At 34.6% G+C, this 15330-nt stretch overlaps 1 protein-coding gene across 2 annotated transcripts in view; it reads left to right on the forward strand.

Annotated features, from left to right (window-relative positions):
- LOC131078165 (signal peptide peptidase 2) overlaps window positions 1–13103 on the forward strand; it is a 194218-nt gene extending 181115 nt beyond the window's left edge. For both annotated transcript variants that reach the window (XM_058015837.2, XM_058015838.2), the window contains exon 9: window positions 12495–13103. In XM_058015837.2, the coding sequence (XP_057871820.1) occupies window positions 12495–12661 (167 nt within the window). In that variant the 3' untranslated portion in view covers window positions 12662–13103. The remainder of the gene's footprint in view (window positions 1–12494) is intronic.
- The last annotated feature ends 2227 nt before the right edge of the window (window positions 13104–15330 follow it).

The following is a 15330-nucleotide window of genomic DNA, read 5'->3' on the forward strand; positions in this document are numbered from 1 at the left end:
CCACACCTATGGAGACAAATCTGCACAAGCTAAAGGAAGCAGTTGCAGAATTAGAGGTTGCAGATCCTACCCTCTACAGACAGATTATTGGATCTCTGATGTATTTGGTAAACACGAGACCTAATATATGTTATGTTGTTAATACACTAAGCAGTTCATGTGTGAACCTAGGTAAATACATCTTGTTGCTGCAAAGTATATTCTAAGATATCTTCGAGGAACTATTGGTTTTGGTCTGAAATATAAACATGTAGACCTTGACCTACATGGATTCAATGATTCTGATTGGGCTGGAAGCGTAGTTGACAGGAAAAGCACATCAGGATGTTGCTTTAGTTTAGGATCAGGAATGATCTCATGGATATGTAGAAAACAGTCTTCAGTTGCTCAGAGTTCTATAGAAGCTGAATACATTGTAGCCTCCATGGGAGCAAGAGAAGCAGTATGGCTCCGGAAACTGCTTGTAGGACTGTTTGATCAGCCCTTAAATCCTACTGTCATCTATTGTGACAATCAGAGTTGCATCAAGCTTTCAATGAATCCAGTATTTCACGACAGGTCTAAACACATTGAAATTCTTTATCACTATGTTCGAGATATGGTGGAAAGGAATGTGATCCGATTGAATTATATTAGTACAGGTGATCAGATTGCAGACATTCTTACCAAGCCTCTCTCCATGATCAAGATTGAACACTTTAGAGATAAATTTGGTATGGTTGAAAATGTTATTTAATTTTGATATAGAGTCTCATTTATTCTGATATACTAATATATTTAAGATGTTTAATGTGTAAACTCTTTTATTTGTCATGTGTGCGACTCCATGACTTCATGGGCCCCCTGTAAACATTATTGAAGGGTGACGACTTTTCAATAATGAACACTTGTTTCAAATTGATATTGTGTGGTGACGATTTTACAATTATCAAGTTATCTATCTTCATGGATATCATGTGACTTGATATCTGTGGATATGTCATGATAGTATATATCTCTGAGACATTATGGTAGATATCAGTTGGTTGGTATCATTAAATAAACCATAATTATGATAGAGATCTTCATGGTGAATATTATGGACATAATATTCGTGGACATGCCATGAATCATTATCAATATGGTAGGCATCATGTGACTTGATGCCAGTGCACATACCTTACTTGATAACTATGAGTTATGGTGAGTATTATGAGACTTGATATTCATTGTTGAGCCATATCTCTGAATATCACTATGGTGTGATATCTCTTCTCTTCACAATCAATGGATCAATTGTGATGTTTTCTCTAACATGAAATGTGTCCTCCCTAGCTAAGAGGGAGTGTTAATTCTTGTAACATCGGTTGTACAATTTCATAATTCCGATGCATGAATTGATTACATGTTAACATATATAATATTAGATAAACTATTAGTATATACGTTAACAATAAATAATAAATAAAATCAAAATCGAATTATGGTGTTTGCCACCGGTCACACCCTTTCATGTTAACGGACTATGATTAAGCGATTCATAATAAATTGCGTTCTTCACGATCAGACAAGCAAGCGATGATCTTAATGCTTGTTAACGTGCTGTGTTATCATGAGTGGTACGTAGGGAAGAGATGTGTCTTCCCATGTGGGAAGACATATCTCTTCACTACGTACCCTCTCATTCACATATATATAACGTGCATACAATGAGGAGGAGAATAATACCGCAATCGATAAGTGTTGTGCATCCTTCCATTCACACTACAAAAGTTCAAATTTAATTTCAGATTATACCTTCATCTCTTCTATCCTCTTGATCACAGAATTTGAATAAACTTAACACCAACACAACTGACTTCCGAAAAAAAAACACCACCATAGAACTGAACTGAAATAGTACACTAACCAACTCAACATGTCCACCAAACTGCAACACAAAATTCCACATATCTGGAGGGCACCAAAGAATTTCTAGACTAGTCTGGCAGACGCTCTCACTGTCAGAACACAGCAAGGACAAACTCTTACAATCCGCAAACCAGACAACATGACGATACAACATATTCAAAACCTCAAAACATAACCTTCACCATTCGAAGGTAAAAAAAGCATTCAATTACCAAAGCATTAAGTACTCTTTTCTGCATATCAAACTCACTATATACTTCATAAACTCAACAACACCACCAGTTAGAGAAACCTGCAACGATACACAACCATATCCGGACCAAACTCTATCTAGAACACCAAATTTGAAATCAATGACAACACAACTAAGATATTAACAAACAACTCTAATTTCCAACAGCCATTGCCAGTTCCGTGACGTATTTTGCATGTATCGGCTTGTTTTCTATTTCATTTTTTGTGGTTTTATTGTTGTGTAAGGTCATTCATTAGACTTTTGTTTGGCCGTTGTAATCTTTTTTTACAGCATGTTGCGTTGGAACGACCTATCTCGATAATGATTGGTAGGTGTATTGCATGGGAGAGGGTATTATCAGCTTCAATTCTTGCTTTTGGCTGCGTTATTTAGTTGAAGTCGAAGGCTTTATAGTTATGAGCTTCATTCATTCTTCTCGCTAGTGGATCATATGATTAGGTGTTTATTGGGGAGGTAGGGATTTTGTACAAGGTAATCAAGTTAAATTGTTCAGTTGGCCCCTTCATATTGCATCATTGGCCCTTTTCTTTTTGCACCCCATGCATTTTTTGTTGCGTTTAGTCAACCTTTGGGTGCTTTTTGTGTCAATCATGCATTGTTTTTAAGCCGTGATTTGTTGCTGGTCTAGGTGTATTTTTTGGCATAGTTTCAAGTTTATGGCTCTCAGTTATGGGGGGTGGCACACGGAGCCACCATTGGGCCTTGCTACACTATCGCCTCCAACCACCGTTCACTTTCTAGTTTCTACTGCCCAAGTGGCACCATGACCTCTAATAGCTCCTTTTTTTTAACTATCAAGCGCTAGGTCACATGGGTGACCAGAATCCTAGCAAGGGTGCTAAAGTAGGGTGGGCCCTTTCTTGATCACTTTTAGGCTTTATGTAGGCGATTTTCTTCAACTAGCCATAACTTCGTCATACAACGTTAGTTTTTGGCAAACGAGATATCGTTGAAAAGGTGGTTCAATGTATTATCCAATGGTGCAGGTATTTTTTAATGTTGTTGTTGGTGCATTTCGTAGCATGTCAAAGTTAGTAATGCATCTTGGGCTTCCGAGCTCATAAAATTTAACCAATTTCTTTGTTTCTCACTATTCTTGTTGTGTTGGAGAGGTCTTTCAGAGCATTTTCAATCATGCACATTTTTCAGAATTTTGCTCCAGGAACAATTAATTCTAGATTTTGTGTTTTGACACTCTGGTTAATTGCTTGGTTGTTTTGGCACTTGGAGTCATTCTATTTGTGTGGGTTAGCTTGTCTATGGCTGCTTCATATGTATATACATTTTTTTTGTCCTTTTGGATCATTTGGTCACCTTTTGTAAGTGTTGGCATTCTACACTCTTATGAGAATAGTTGATGTTGTCATTGATGGCAACCAACTGGCAAGTCACCGGCAATTGGTTTTTACATGCCCGGCATCACAAACTTCATACATTGGCAGACACCGGCACCGGCAGGCACTTCACCGGCATTCAGATTACATCGACAACAATGCATACTGGTACTCCAACCGACATGGGATAAAAGTTTTGTTTATATGAATTGTTTTGTAATGAAATTATCTTTTGTAAAGCCGACATGGTATATTGTAAAAGACTCATATATGTATGAGATCTTATAAGACATTTTGAGAGATGTGTGATGAGACAATTTTGTATAAGGTGATATAGTTGACAGCGAAGGTTTTGGTTATTGACAGAGCTTAAACCGGTACTGAACCTGGCATGAGAGATGTTGTTTTGAGCAGTACATTGTATTGGATTTGATAATCCATTTTGTAGTCAGTGTGACTCTTTATTGAGCAATGAGCTCTAGGCTGTTGGCCTCCCTACATGTGCAGGCCCCTCATTGTAAGTAGTATTTATTCATTGGCCGGTGAATAAATATTGTGGGTCACAAATCCCACCGAGGTTTTTCCCACACCGGGTTTCCTTGTTAAATATTTTGTGTTATGGTGTGTTTCTATGTTGTCTCTATTATTTCTGTTTATTGCAATAATTCTTATTTACCGGTACACTGTTTTAGTATGCAAAGTTATTAATAAGTTTAAATATTCTGCAAACTGGTTAGACACTGATTCACCCCCCCCCCCCCCCTCTCAGTGTCTTTGGGACTGTCATTGAATCTAACAATTGTTATCAGAGCCTGGTCCTCTATTTTCAAAAGCCTAACAGCTTGAGGAAAATTATGACACCGGTATAGATGGAGAACTTAAGAAAACAGTTGGAAGGAGCTCTTGAAGATTTTGATGCAGAAAAATTGAAGATTATCAAACTTGAAGATGATCTGAGGATTACACAGGAATTCATTAAAGGACTTCAGGAGAATTTTGTTATAGCACAAAATAAAAGAAAATAACTTCATGAGAAGATGCAGAATGATGATGATGAAAAAGAAACTCTTAGAGACATTGCAAACAAGTTGAGACGAGAACAGTAACATGAAGAATGAAATGCAAGATATGACTATGAGGTTATGTAAAGATATTGAAGACAGGAAGAAGAATGAAGAAGACTTGACTAGGATACTTAATGATCTTGGAAATGAAAATCTGAGACTTGGTCATGAAAATGATATGCTAAAGACAGATTTGATTCACATGCAACATGATAAAGCTAAGCTTGTGAGACAAGTTGGAATTCTGGAAAATGAGTTGGCTACTGCAAATAAACACAAAGACAAATTCAAGAAAAGTTTAGAAGAACTTGATGACATGCTTAAAAGACAGAAACCCGATGGAGATACTAATGGACTTGGATTTGAACATGGAGAAAGTTCCGGTACTGCAAACAATCAAGATCAGAACAAACCGGTAAGACAACCTAATGTTTATAAATTTAATGGCAAATGTTTTAATTGCAACAAATATGGTCATAGAGAAAATCAGTGTAGATTTAGAAATAATCAGAATATAAACTCACCCACCGGTAAATGTTCCAAATGCAACAAAGTTGGTGATAATTCAGAAAATTGTAGAATGAATGTGAAATGCTATGTTTGTGGAAGATTTGGGCATTTATCTAATCAATGCAGATCACAAACCGGTCAAGGATATGGAAAGGCTATTAAGAGGAATAATGTAACTTGTTATGCATGTAACAAGATTGGACACATTGCTAAATTTTGTAGAAGCAAGAATGCACCGGCAAACAACAAAGGATCTACTTTGAAGGGCAAAGAAAAGGTAGACGAAGTTAAGCAAGAATTTTCAAAACAATGGATTAAGAAGAGTGATTAGAGAACTGATGAAACTATCTCTGCACCGGTAGAACAGAGTAATCCTCCACCGGCAGGAGATTCTTCATCTAACTGAGGAATAATCCTTAGGGGGTATTGCAGTAAGTTAAAAATCATGCATTCTACCCTTAGTTGATGGTAAGATACATTTCTTCTTTACTGACGGATGTGTAAAGTTTTCACTTAACCGGCGAGCATTTAATGCAGTTTAAAGAACCTTTTTTGGCTATAAAGCACCGGGAAACCCTCATTTCAAACTCACCGAGCATTCAAACGATCAGAGAGTGCGAAATTGAGCAAAGGCATTCTAAGGCGAAGCTGCGAAGTGATTTTCAAGCATTCAGAATTTCGATTTAGAGGTATTTTTCTTTGAAATGGCTTCCTCATCTTCCGTTCCAGAGTTTATTTCGAACCCTACCATTGTGGAAAATGTTAAACGCCCTAGACCCGTATTCAAGATTATCCTCGAGATTGCGAAACAAGATGACTTTGTAGGAGCTTTTTCGAAAATACCAAAGGGTGTAGCATTTGCAGAAGACCCTAGAATTTACATACATTGCAACATAGAAAACCTAGGGACTGAGTACTTGAAGAAGATATTCAATGAAGTTATTACTGATGAAAACGGAGTGATTAAACCTGAACATAAGGTTGTGGAAAATTTAGGTTTTGTAGAGATTCTGAACATTCCCAAATTTCCAAAGGAAGTTGTCAAACTTGTATTAAGCATAGTCCATGGAGAATTCATGTGGTTAGAATCAGTTTGCAAAATAACCAAGGATGCAATTAAGGCAGTTACTGGTTTACCTTCAACCGGTAGTAGACCTGATAAAACCAAGAAGATTCCTAACAGAGGAGTTATGGATTTAACCGGAGCAACATCTGATAACAGGTCACTTAGAGTGAATGATGTTAAGGATATCAATGTGAGATATGTGAGTATGGTACTAGGTTATAAAGCTACTCATGCAAATAGACTAAACTCTGTTTCTAGCCTTTGTATTCACAGTGCATATGAAATGGTGAACAATAATGCTAAGATTGATGTGTGTGAATGGCTAAAGGATGAATTAATTGACAACCTAAAGAAGATTAAGGGAGACAAGAAAGGTACTTTTCATTTTGGTAATCTTCTAGTATGCCTAATGCTATACTTTACCAAGGAAATACCCGGCATAGGTCACAAGGATTTTGGTTATGACATTCCGATAGGAAGACAGATACAAGATGCTTTCACCGGTATGGGCACTGACAGTATTAATAACATTACAGACTATTTCAAGACATTCCAATCTAAGATGGGAGCAAGGGAGAGACTACCGCAGAGCATGGTTGATAAATACAAGGAAATCTGTTTTGTGATTAAGAGAGATGAAACTTGGATGGAAGCAACAAGTCCTAGAACTATTTGGGTTATGGAGATGGGATATGAGGTAGACTTATCTATTTTGGAAACTTATGCTAAAGCTCTACTTGATGCACCAAGAGAGCCCTCTGAGAAATTCATTGGAAATGCAGAAACCATAGAGAGCAATGTATCTATGCAGAAAAGGACAAAGAGAAGAGAACAATTTATTAGAGATGCCTCCAAGAAGGTCAAGGAAATCAAAGAAAATATCATGAACATTAGTGGTATATCTGCCAGTGAACTTGAAGGACTACAACCTGAAGCACATGTTTCACCAGTTGTAACATCTTCCGATACTGACAGTGGTAAGGCTGTTGAGTTTAAAAGAGTAGAAAGGAAGAGAAAACCCTCACCGGTACCCTCTCCTTCACCTAAGAAAACCAGGACACTAAGGAAGAAACAGCAGGCAGTTAGGGAACCGAAGAAGAAGCTTACACCTAAGAAGAAACAGACACCGGTTACCCCCACATTAGATGATTTATTGAATGAGATAAAAGAGGAAGGAAATTTGTCTAATGTGAATAAATGGTATATTTCTTCTAATGATTCTGACAAAGGCACAATTGAAGAAAGTATTATTTTGCACTTAGACATTTACAAGAAAGTGTTGATAGAAGTGATTGATGAGATTCCAAATGATCTATACATGAGACTAGAAGCAAAAAGACTATCTGTAATGGAATTGGATAAGAAATTGAAAGTTGAAGCACTCTTAGCTGCACATCCGGTAAACTCCAAAGAAGAAATTGAAAGAGATTGCAGATTAGACTACAGATAAATGGGATATATTCTTTGTAGAGAAGGAAAAGCAAGAGGAAAAGAGCAGACCTAAAAAGACATTCAAAGTATATCAGAAAGACAAGGACAAGGGTAAAGGCAAAGTTGGTGGTATTCCAAACATAAAGGTTACAGATAATCTTCCACCGCCTCCTTTGGATACACCACCGGTACACACAAAAGATCCACTAGTTATTGATATTGAAGGTATAACACATGATGATAGTAACCTTGAGTCGGAGATACTCTTTACAATGAATGTGGATACTCAAGAGGTAAACATTGTTGTGGATAAAGATACTTCAGAGGTTAAGGTAGATAATGTTGATAATAGCAAGATTTCAGAGAAACCGGCACAAATAGTTGACTCTCAGGAAACTGAGATACCAATCAAAACAGAGCAACCGATAGAGACTGAAAAACCTACAGAAGACAAAGGTACTAGCACAGGGCCACCGAAGACTGAGAATCCGGCAGTAGAACTTTTAGAGAAACAAATAGAGGCAGAGGTTCATGTTGAGACTGAGAAACCGTCAGTTATAGAGACATCTGAAACAATCTGAGAAACCATTAAAGGTTGAGGTGCAAACACAGACAGATCCACCGGAGGAAAATAAAAGCAAAATGGATACATCTGATGGAAGTAAAGAGGATATAGTTAAGGTGATTGGTCAAACATCTGTTGAGAAGAAACCTACAACAGAACCAAGTACATCTACAGGTGAATTCAGACCTACCAATATCACAGAGGTACTTTTGGATTCCATTAAGAGGATAATTGATTGCAATACATTGGCTTTTAAGGCAATTGATAACACTTTACCTATTCTAAAAATGATTGCACCTACATGTCAAATAGATCACATTAAGGATTCTTTAGGTAAATTGGACACATTGTCCAAATTCATTTCTGATAATGTTATAACTATAGACAAGGTGAATGAGGATATCATATAGGAGAGAGTTGAAAAAGAGAAAAACACATTCTTTGAAAACACCATAAAGAAATGTACCGATCATGTGGATACACTTTTACTGGTACTCAATTCTACAATTTTGGAGTATAAGGAGCTATATAGGGAAGCATTTAAACCTCATTGTTTGACTGAGGACATTGATAAGGAGATCAAGAAGACACATAAGGAAATTGATGACATTGCGGATAATATTATAGGTTCATCCGGACTTATATCAGTTTTTGAGCAGGAAATGGCAGTTTTTCAGGAGAAGTTAGAAAAACTTGAGAAAGAGAAGGCAAGAATAAAGTCTAATGCCCGGGAACTAAAAGATAAACTTGGTCCGAGGCTGGATAATCTGATTACTCAGAGAGCTGAATTATCTAAGGCAACAGTACAAGGAAAACGATCACCGGAGCAGCAAATGCACTATTTCACCGATATAATCCAGCAGACTGAGGCAACTTTAGATGACAGCAATAAATTTATGCAGAGTCTGAATATGATTTTGGCGGACATCTTTCAAATTGTAACCAATCGGTTACAAACCTTGAGGTAGCATTTTTGTACTCTTTTGATTATTTATGACATCTTTTGTCATTGATGTCAAAGGGGGAGCAGTGGAGAGAAAAATGCATGTATAGAGGAGATCACATGCTCAGGGGGAGCACATGTTTTTGGATTTCAGCTTTTGGATAACAATTTTGGATTTTTCTCATGAGTGTTGCCATCAATGCCAAAGGGGGAGATTGTTGGCATTCTACACTCTTATGAGAATAGTTGATGTTGTCATTGATGGCAACCAACTAGAAAGTCACTGGCAATTGGTTTTTACATGCCAGACATCACAAACTTCATACACCGGCAGACACCGGAAGGCACTTCACCAGCATTCAGATTACATCGGCAACAATGCATACCGGTACTCCAGTCGACATGGGTTAAAAGTTTTGTTTATATGAATTGTTTTGTAATGAAATTATCTTTTGTAAAACCAACATGGTATATTGTAAAAGACTCATATATGTATGAGATCTTATAAGACATTTTGAGAGATGTGTGATGAGACAATTTTGTATAAGGTGATATAGTTGACAGCGAAGGTTTTGGTTATTGACAGAGCTTAAATCGGTACTGAACCTGGCATGAGAGATGTTGTTTTGAGCAGTACATTGTATTGGATTTGATAATCCATTTTGTAGTCAGTGTGACTCTTTATTGAGCAGTGAGCTCTAGGCTGTTGGCCTCCCTGCATGTGTAGGCCCCTCATTGTAAGTAGTATTTATTCATTGGCCAGTGAATAAATATTGTGGGTCACAAATCCCACCGAGGTTTTTCCCACACCGGGTTTCCTCGTTAAATATCTTGTGTTATGGTGTGTTTCTATGTCGTCTCTATTATTTATGTTTATTGCAATAATTCTTATTTACTGGTACACTGTTTTGGGATGCAAAGTTATTAATAAGTTTAAATATTCTGCAAACCGGTTAGACACTAATTCACCGCCCCCCCCCCCCCCTCTCTCAGTGTCTTTGGGACTGTCATTGAATCTAACAGTAATCACTTCCTTTGTTAGACATATTGAGACAAAGTGCCACATCTTGTTCATTTATTTTGGGGATTTTGCACAAATGTTGTGCCATATTATTGTGCTCACACTATAAAGTGCCATGAGGGTTTGTGTAGTGCCTTTTTTTTTGTCAAGTGAGCATCCCTCCACAACAACAATAGGATCTCAAGGATTTTTGCTTCATGCGTGTCTGTAGTCTTGGTGCACACACCCTTTTTTCAATTGCAAGTACTCTTTTGGTCACTTCAGATGTTGTATCTTCTCCGACATGCATTGCTTGATGACACACAGTTTTAGTGGACCTTTCATGACCCTCTCTAGCCAGCATTATGGGGGCTATTATACTGTTCGTGCTAATGCTTCCTTGGTTTTCGCTTGGAGTGAGTTATGCGACACTCTTGCATTTCTATTTTGTATAGGTAATGTTCTATCCTCATGTTGATCTTGGTTCTTCAGACTATTGCACCTATATTTTCAACTTACATTGGTTGAGTAATGATGATGAGATCACTCAGGCAACTTCATTGGTTGAGTAGTGCCGTTGGGGTCACTCCTGCAAATTTATGTGCCATTTGTATTTTCAATTAGATTGATAGATGTTTTGCAATTGTTGCCATTTGATCATTGTTCAAGTAGTGTCGTTTGGGGCACTCATGCAAATTGTTGTCTTCTTGATACTGATCATCATCTTGTTTCAGAGAGGGTACTTCAATTACAACACTATATCAGTCTTATTTCAATAGTTGACTATAGCTTCTTCATGCTTTAGTGTTCTTTGTGTTCTTGTTTTTTTAACATTGTTTTGGAGACTTCTTAGTCCTTCATGTTCTCTCTTTTGGAGAGGAGTTTTCTACCATTGGGTTTTTCTCCTTTTCTTTGTTTGTGAAAGATTGCATTGCATTGTAGTTGTACATGGGTACCTAACATGGCCTTCTTGTTAGGACCCATCTTGCATCTCATGTTGCATAATAATTTCACTCCTTAAGTTGCACTTAAGGGAGGAGATGTTGGTGTGATTGTGATGTTATTATACTCACATACACTTAAGTTTACCTAGGTGCCCAACATATCTCAATATTAGATATGTCACATAATATTTAATATTGTTCATAGTGCATTTAATTTTTGTTGTAAGTAGTTAGCTGGCTGTAGCTCTACCTCATCACACCGTTATATATTCAAGGTGTTTGTACATTTGTATTTATCTCAATTCATATGTTCACATTTAGTGAAATAGCATCGCGAGTCTTGCTTCTCTTTGTTGTCACGAAGGTTTCTTTTGGTTTGCAAGTTATTCTCTTGGGTGCTCCAACTATATCAAGTTATGAGTCATTCAATGAGACCCTAACCAATCCTTACCATATGTCATCATCAATTTATCTAACATCTTTAGGGTCAACATCTTACATCTCAATGTGTTGCCTGAGTTTGTTGATCCAAACACCCTTTTAAAGAGAAATTTAAGTTAAAAAAGGGGAACGTAACAGACGTTCTCAGCTGTCTAAAGGATGGCTAGATGTATTTGATTTTAGAACCTCCTTTAGAGATGCATCCATAGAAACTTAGGGATATGGGATGGTCAAGGAATGTCTCATGTCATTTATGTGTCCCAAGGACACCATATGGGAAGGGACCTAAGGTTTGGTGGGGACACACCCCTATGTAACTTGGGGTAAAATGCTTTCTTGAAAAATAATTTCAACATATGGTGTCATATTTTTGTGTAAATTCCTTTTCAATGAATCTAAATATGAAATAATAACCCTCTAATAGATTAAACAATATTAAAAATAATCTATGGTTTTAGAAGTTAAATTATTGCTTAGCAAAAAAATAAAAATTTCCCAATTAGGTCAAGCCTATAGATATAATCATACCCAATGCCTTTTTAAAAATATAAATTCCAATTTATTTTTATTTTATTGGCATTTTGCCTAGTTAGGCTAAATCTAAACAGTTAAATGAATGACCATGTTAATTGAATTGGTAAAGAAGTAGATTTACATTATATTTTGATGTATAAATGTTTGTGTATTCACATTCTAATTCTCTGTCACTTTATTATTATCAATGTGAATTTATGGTAAAATTTTGTTTGATTGGCTTGCTAGGTCATTATTTAGATAGACCTCTTTCCTTTTTCTTTATTCCAGTGTATTTAATTCTGGTGATATTTTGACAATTAGGCTGAATCACAACAGTTAAATTGAATGACCATGTTTATTAAGTTTGTAAAGAAGCAGATTAACATTATATTTTGACGTACACATGTTTGTGTTGTGACATTCTAATACTCTGTCATTTATTATCAATGTGAGTCCATGTTAAAAACTTGCTTGAATGGTCATTATTTAGATTTATGATAACATTCGTATTCTTATCATCTTGTTCTTTTGCAGTGGCAAATGGAGTTTCTGGGGCAGCACAACCTGCACTTCTGTACCTTGTCCCTTCTCAACTAGCTGGAATTTTCCTAATTTCCTTTCTAAGATCTGAAGTTGATCTTTTGGTTAGCTACAGCGAGGAGATGATAGATAATGCTGGTAACATTGAGAAAGACAAATGAGCATTGAACTTTTTGTCTGTTCATAGTCACCATTAATCTGAGGAACTATCTAGAGCAGCAAAACCTGCACTTTTGTACTTTGTCTCTTCTCTACTAGCTGGGATTTTCCTATTTCCCTTTCTAAGATCTGAAGTTGATCTTTTGGTTAGCTACAGCGAGGAGATGATGGACAATGCTTGTATCGTTGAGAAAGACAAACAAGCATTGAACCTTTTGTCTGTTTATGGTCAACATTAATCTGAGGAGCTATCTTGTAGGAAAGTAAAAGGGTTAAAAATGTTTTAAAAGTCAATCTAAATTAGTACATGGAAATTGCTACATTAACGAATGTACAAAATCCACAAATGGAATGACCAATTTGCAGACATAATCTGAAAACAACAATTGAGGTTTTGTCACAACTAAATGATTAAAAAATATAAGAAATTTGTGAAGTTAGTCATCTTTGAGAGTTTGTATTTTAATTCTCTGCAGATATCTACTGGTAGCTTATATATTCTTTGTAAATTTGCTTTGTTCAATATAAAAAAAACTTACAAGCTATAAATGCTGCATTCTGATTTTTAACACATACATTTGTGTGCCAATATACAAATCAGCTTGAAGAGTATAGTTGTTCTACTATACTATATATATATATATATATATATAATGTGCACAAAGTAAATCAAATCAATCTAAAATAAATTAAATTAACTAACTTTAACAGACTAAAAACAATTATTTACAAATTCATGCTATATTGACTGTAATTACCAAGTATGATATACTCTCTTGTGAATCTAAAAAAAAATTGACACTGGCTATATTGATGTTTAATTACTAAAGACTAAGTTTATATTTGTATGATTTAAATAATAAAGAAAAAATATTTTTGAATATTATTAATTAAAATAATAGAAAAAAAGAACTGTGTATTGCTAATATATATATTTACATTAGAATTGTGTATTGCTAATATATATATTTACAATAATGTATAGTAATAAATGATTGAATTAGTTTAATTAGCAGTGTTACTAGTATAGTTTACTTTATGTGAATCTTAAAAAAATAGGCTGACTATATTAATTGTTTAATCAAGGATAACTTAGGACAAGATACAAAAATTCTTTCAACCATGCCTAAGGAGAAGTTGTGCCGAAAGTTTTAGTCAACAAATTTATGAGGAAATTATTCTAAGGAACCTAGTACAAGCATTTGAAGGCTAATAAAAGATTACAACAATTCGATGATGTGAAAGTCAAGGAAACTTTTTGTGTGGTGATTTATTTCTAAAAATGTGTATAGGTAGAGGGCCAAATTCACATTTAAATAATAAAAAGAAACAATTTATGTTGTGGTGTCATTATAAGGAGGTAAATCTATTATTAAAGTGGATAAAAAAAGGTTCATATGTGTTTCAAAATTGCATTAAGAAAAGAGTAATCTATTAGCATTTGCACCAAAAGAAGGTGCAATATACTTTGAATAATATATTGGAGGGTACAAAAAGTAAAAATTACCTTTCTTAATAATAAATATTTATAATAAACAGACTGATTTTGAAATATGGAAAACTAAATGTGAGCAACGCAAATTAATTTAAAATCCAAAGTTGCACATGAACATATAGAACTTGAAAGAAAAAAATTAGAAATAAGAAATAATTTTAAGGAGCTTTTGAAAGAGTTTTTCATTTTAATGTATCATTAGACATCCATTTTTCTCAATTATTTTTAAATAAAATATTTACATAAAAATGACTACTTAATTTTTTATGCAATTGTTTTCTCAAATATATTTGAAATTTTTTATTCTACCTAATTTTATTTATTTATTCATAGTCATTTTTTATTTATATACACAATTCTTCTATTTTCCTTCAAAACCATTTAAGATTTTTTTTATTTATATTTACTTAAATATTTTTTCAATTAACTTGAAAATAATTTTATTTTATAAGATGGATTATTTCATTTTTAAATTTAGCTATAGATTTACATTTAAATTTTACTTTTTGAAAAAAATAATACTATTTGATGTCACATCTAAATGACAATAATGACATGTTTTAAACTATTTTCTATTATTAATGATTGTAGTAAAAAATAAGGAGAATTTCTTTTAAATAAATAAAACATAAAATATGAAATCCAAATTTGAAGTTTTATATATATATATATATATAGTGTTGTTCTTTTTCCAAAAATTTTGCATTGAAATTGTTCTATATGTTAAATTTTATGATAAATTATAGAAGACTTTTAACAAAATATTTAATAATAAATTTAGAAAAGAATGAAAACTCCAAACAATTTGGAGGTTTGATTCTTTTCTAAATCTAGATGATTGTTGATACAACCTAGCATAGATTAAACCTACAAATAATTCTATTCTATTATTTTCTAAAGAAAAGGGGTGGAAGGAATGAGAAAAAGAAAAGAAGGTGATGCACCAAGATTTTGATGAGTTTCCTCATTGCCCATAGTAGCACAGAGGACTAAAAATGTCACACAAATCTCTATTTAGTAGCTTTTACAAAGAAGGGATTCAACACTCACTAAAGGGGGAGAGAATATCCATAGATGATTCTTGTAAATGATTTTGTACACAACATATATCTAAACAAGTAATAAATCCATTCACATATGAAGGTAAGAAGAGATTACACGACATGCATAAGGAGA

Source organism: Cryptomeria japonica, chromosome 1 (assembly GCF_030272615.1).
Source record: "Cryptomeria japonica chromosome 1, Sugi_1.0, whole genome shotgun sequence".
NCBI lineage: Eukaryota > Viridiplantae > Streptophyta > Pinopsida > Cupressales > Cupressaceae > Cryptomeria > Cryptomeria japonica.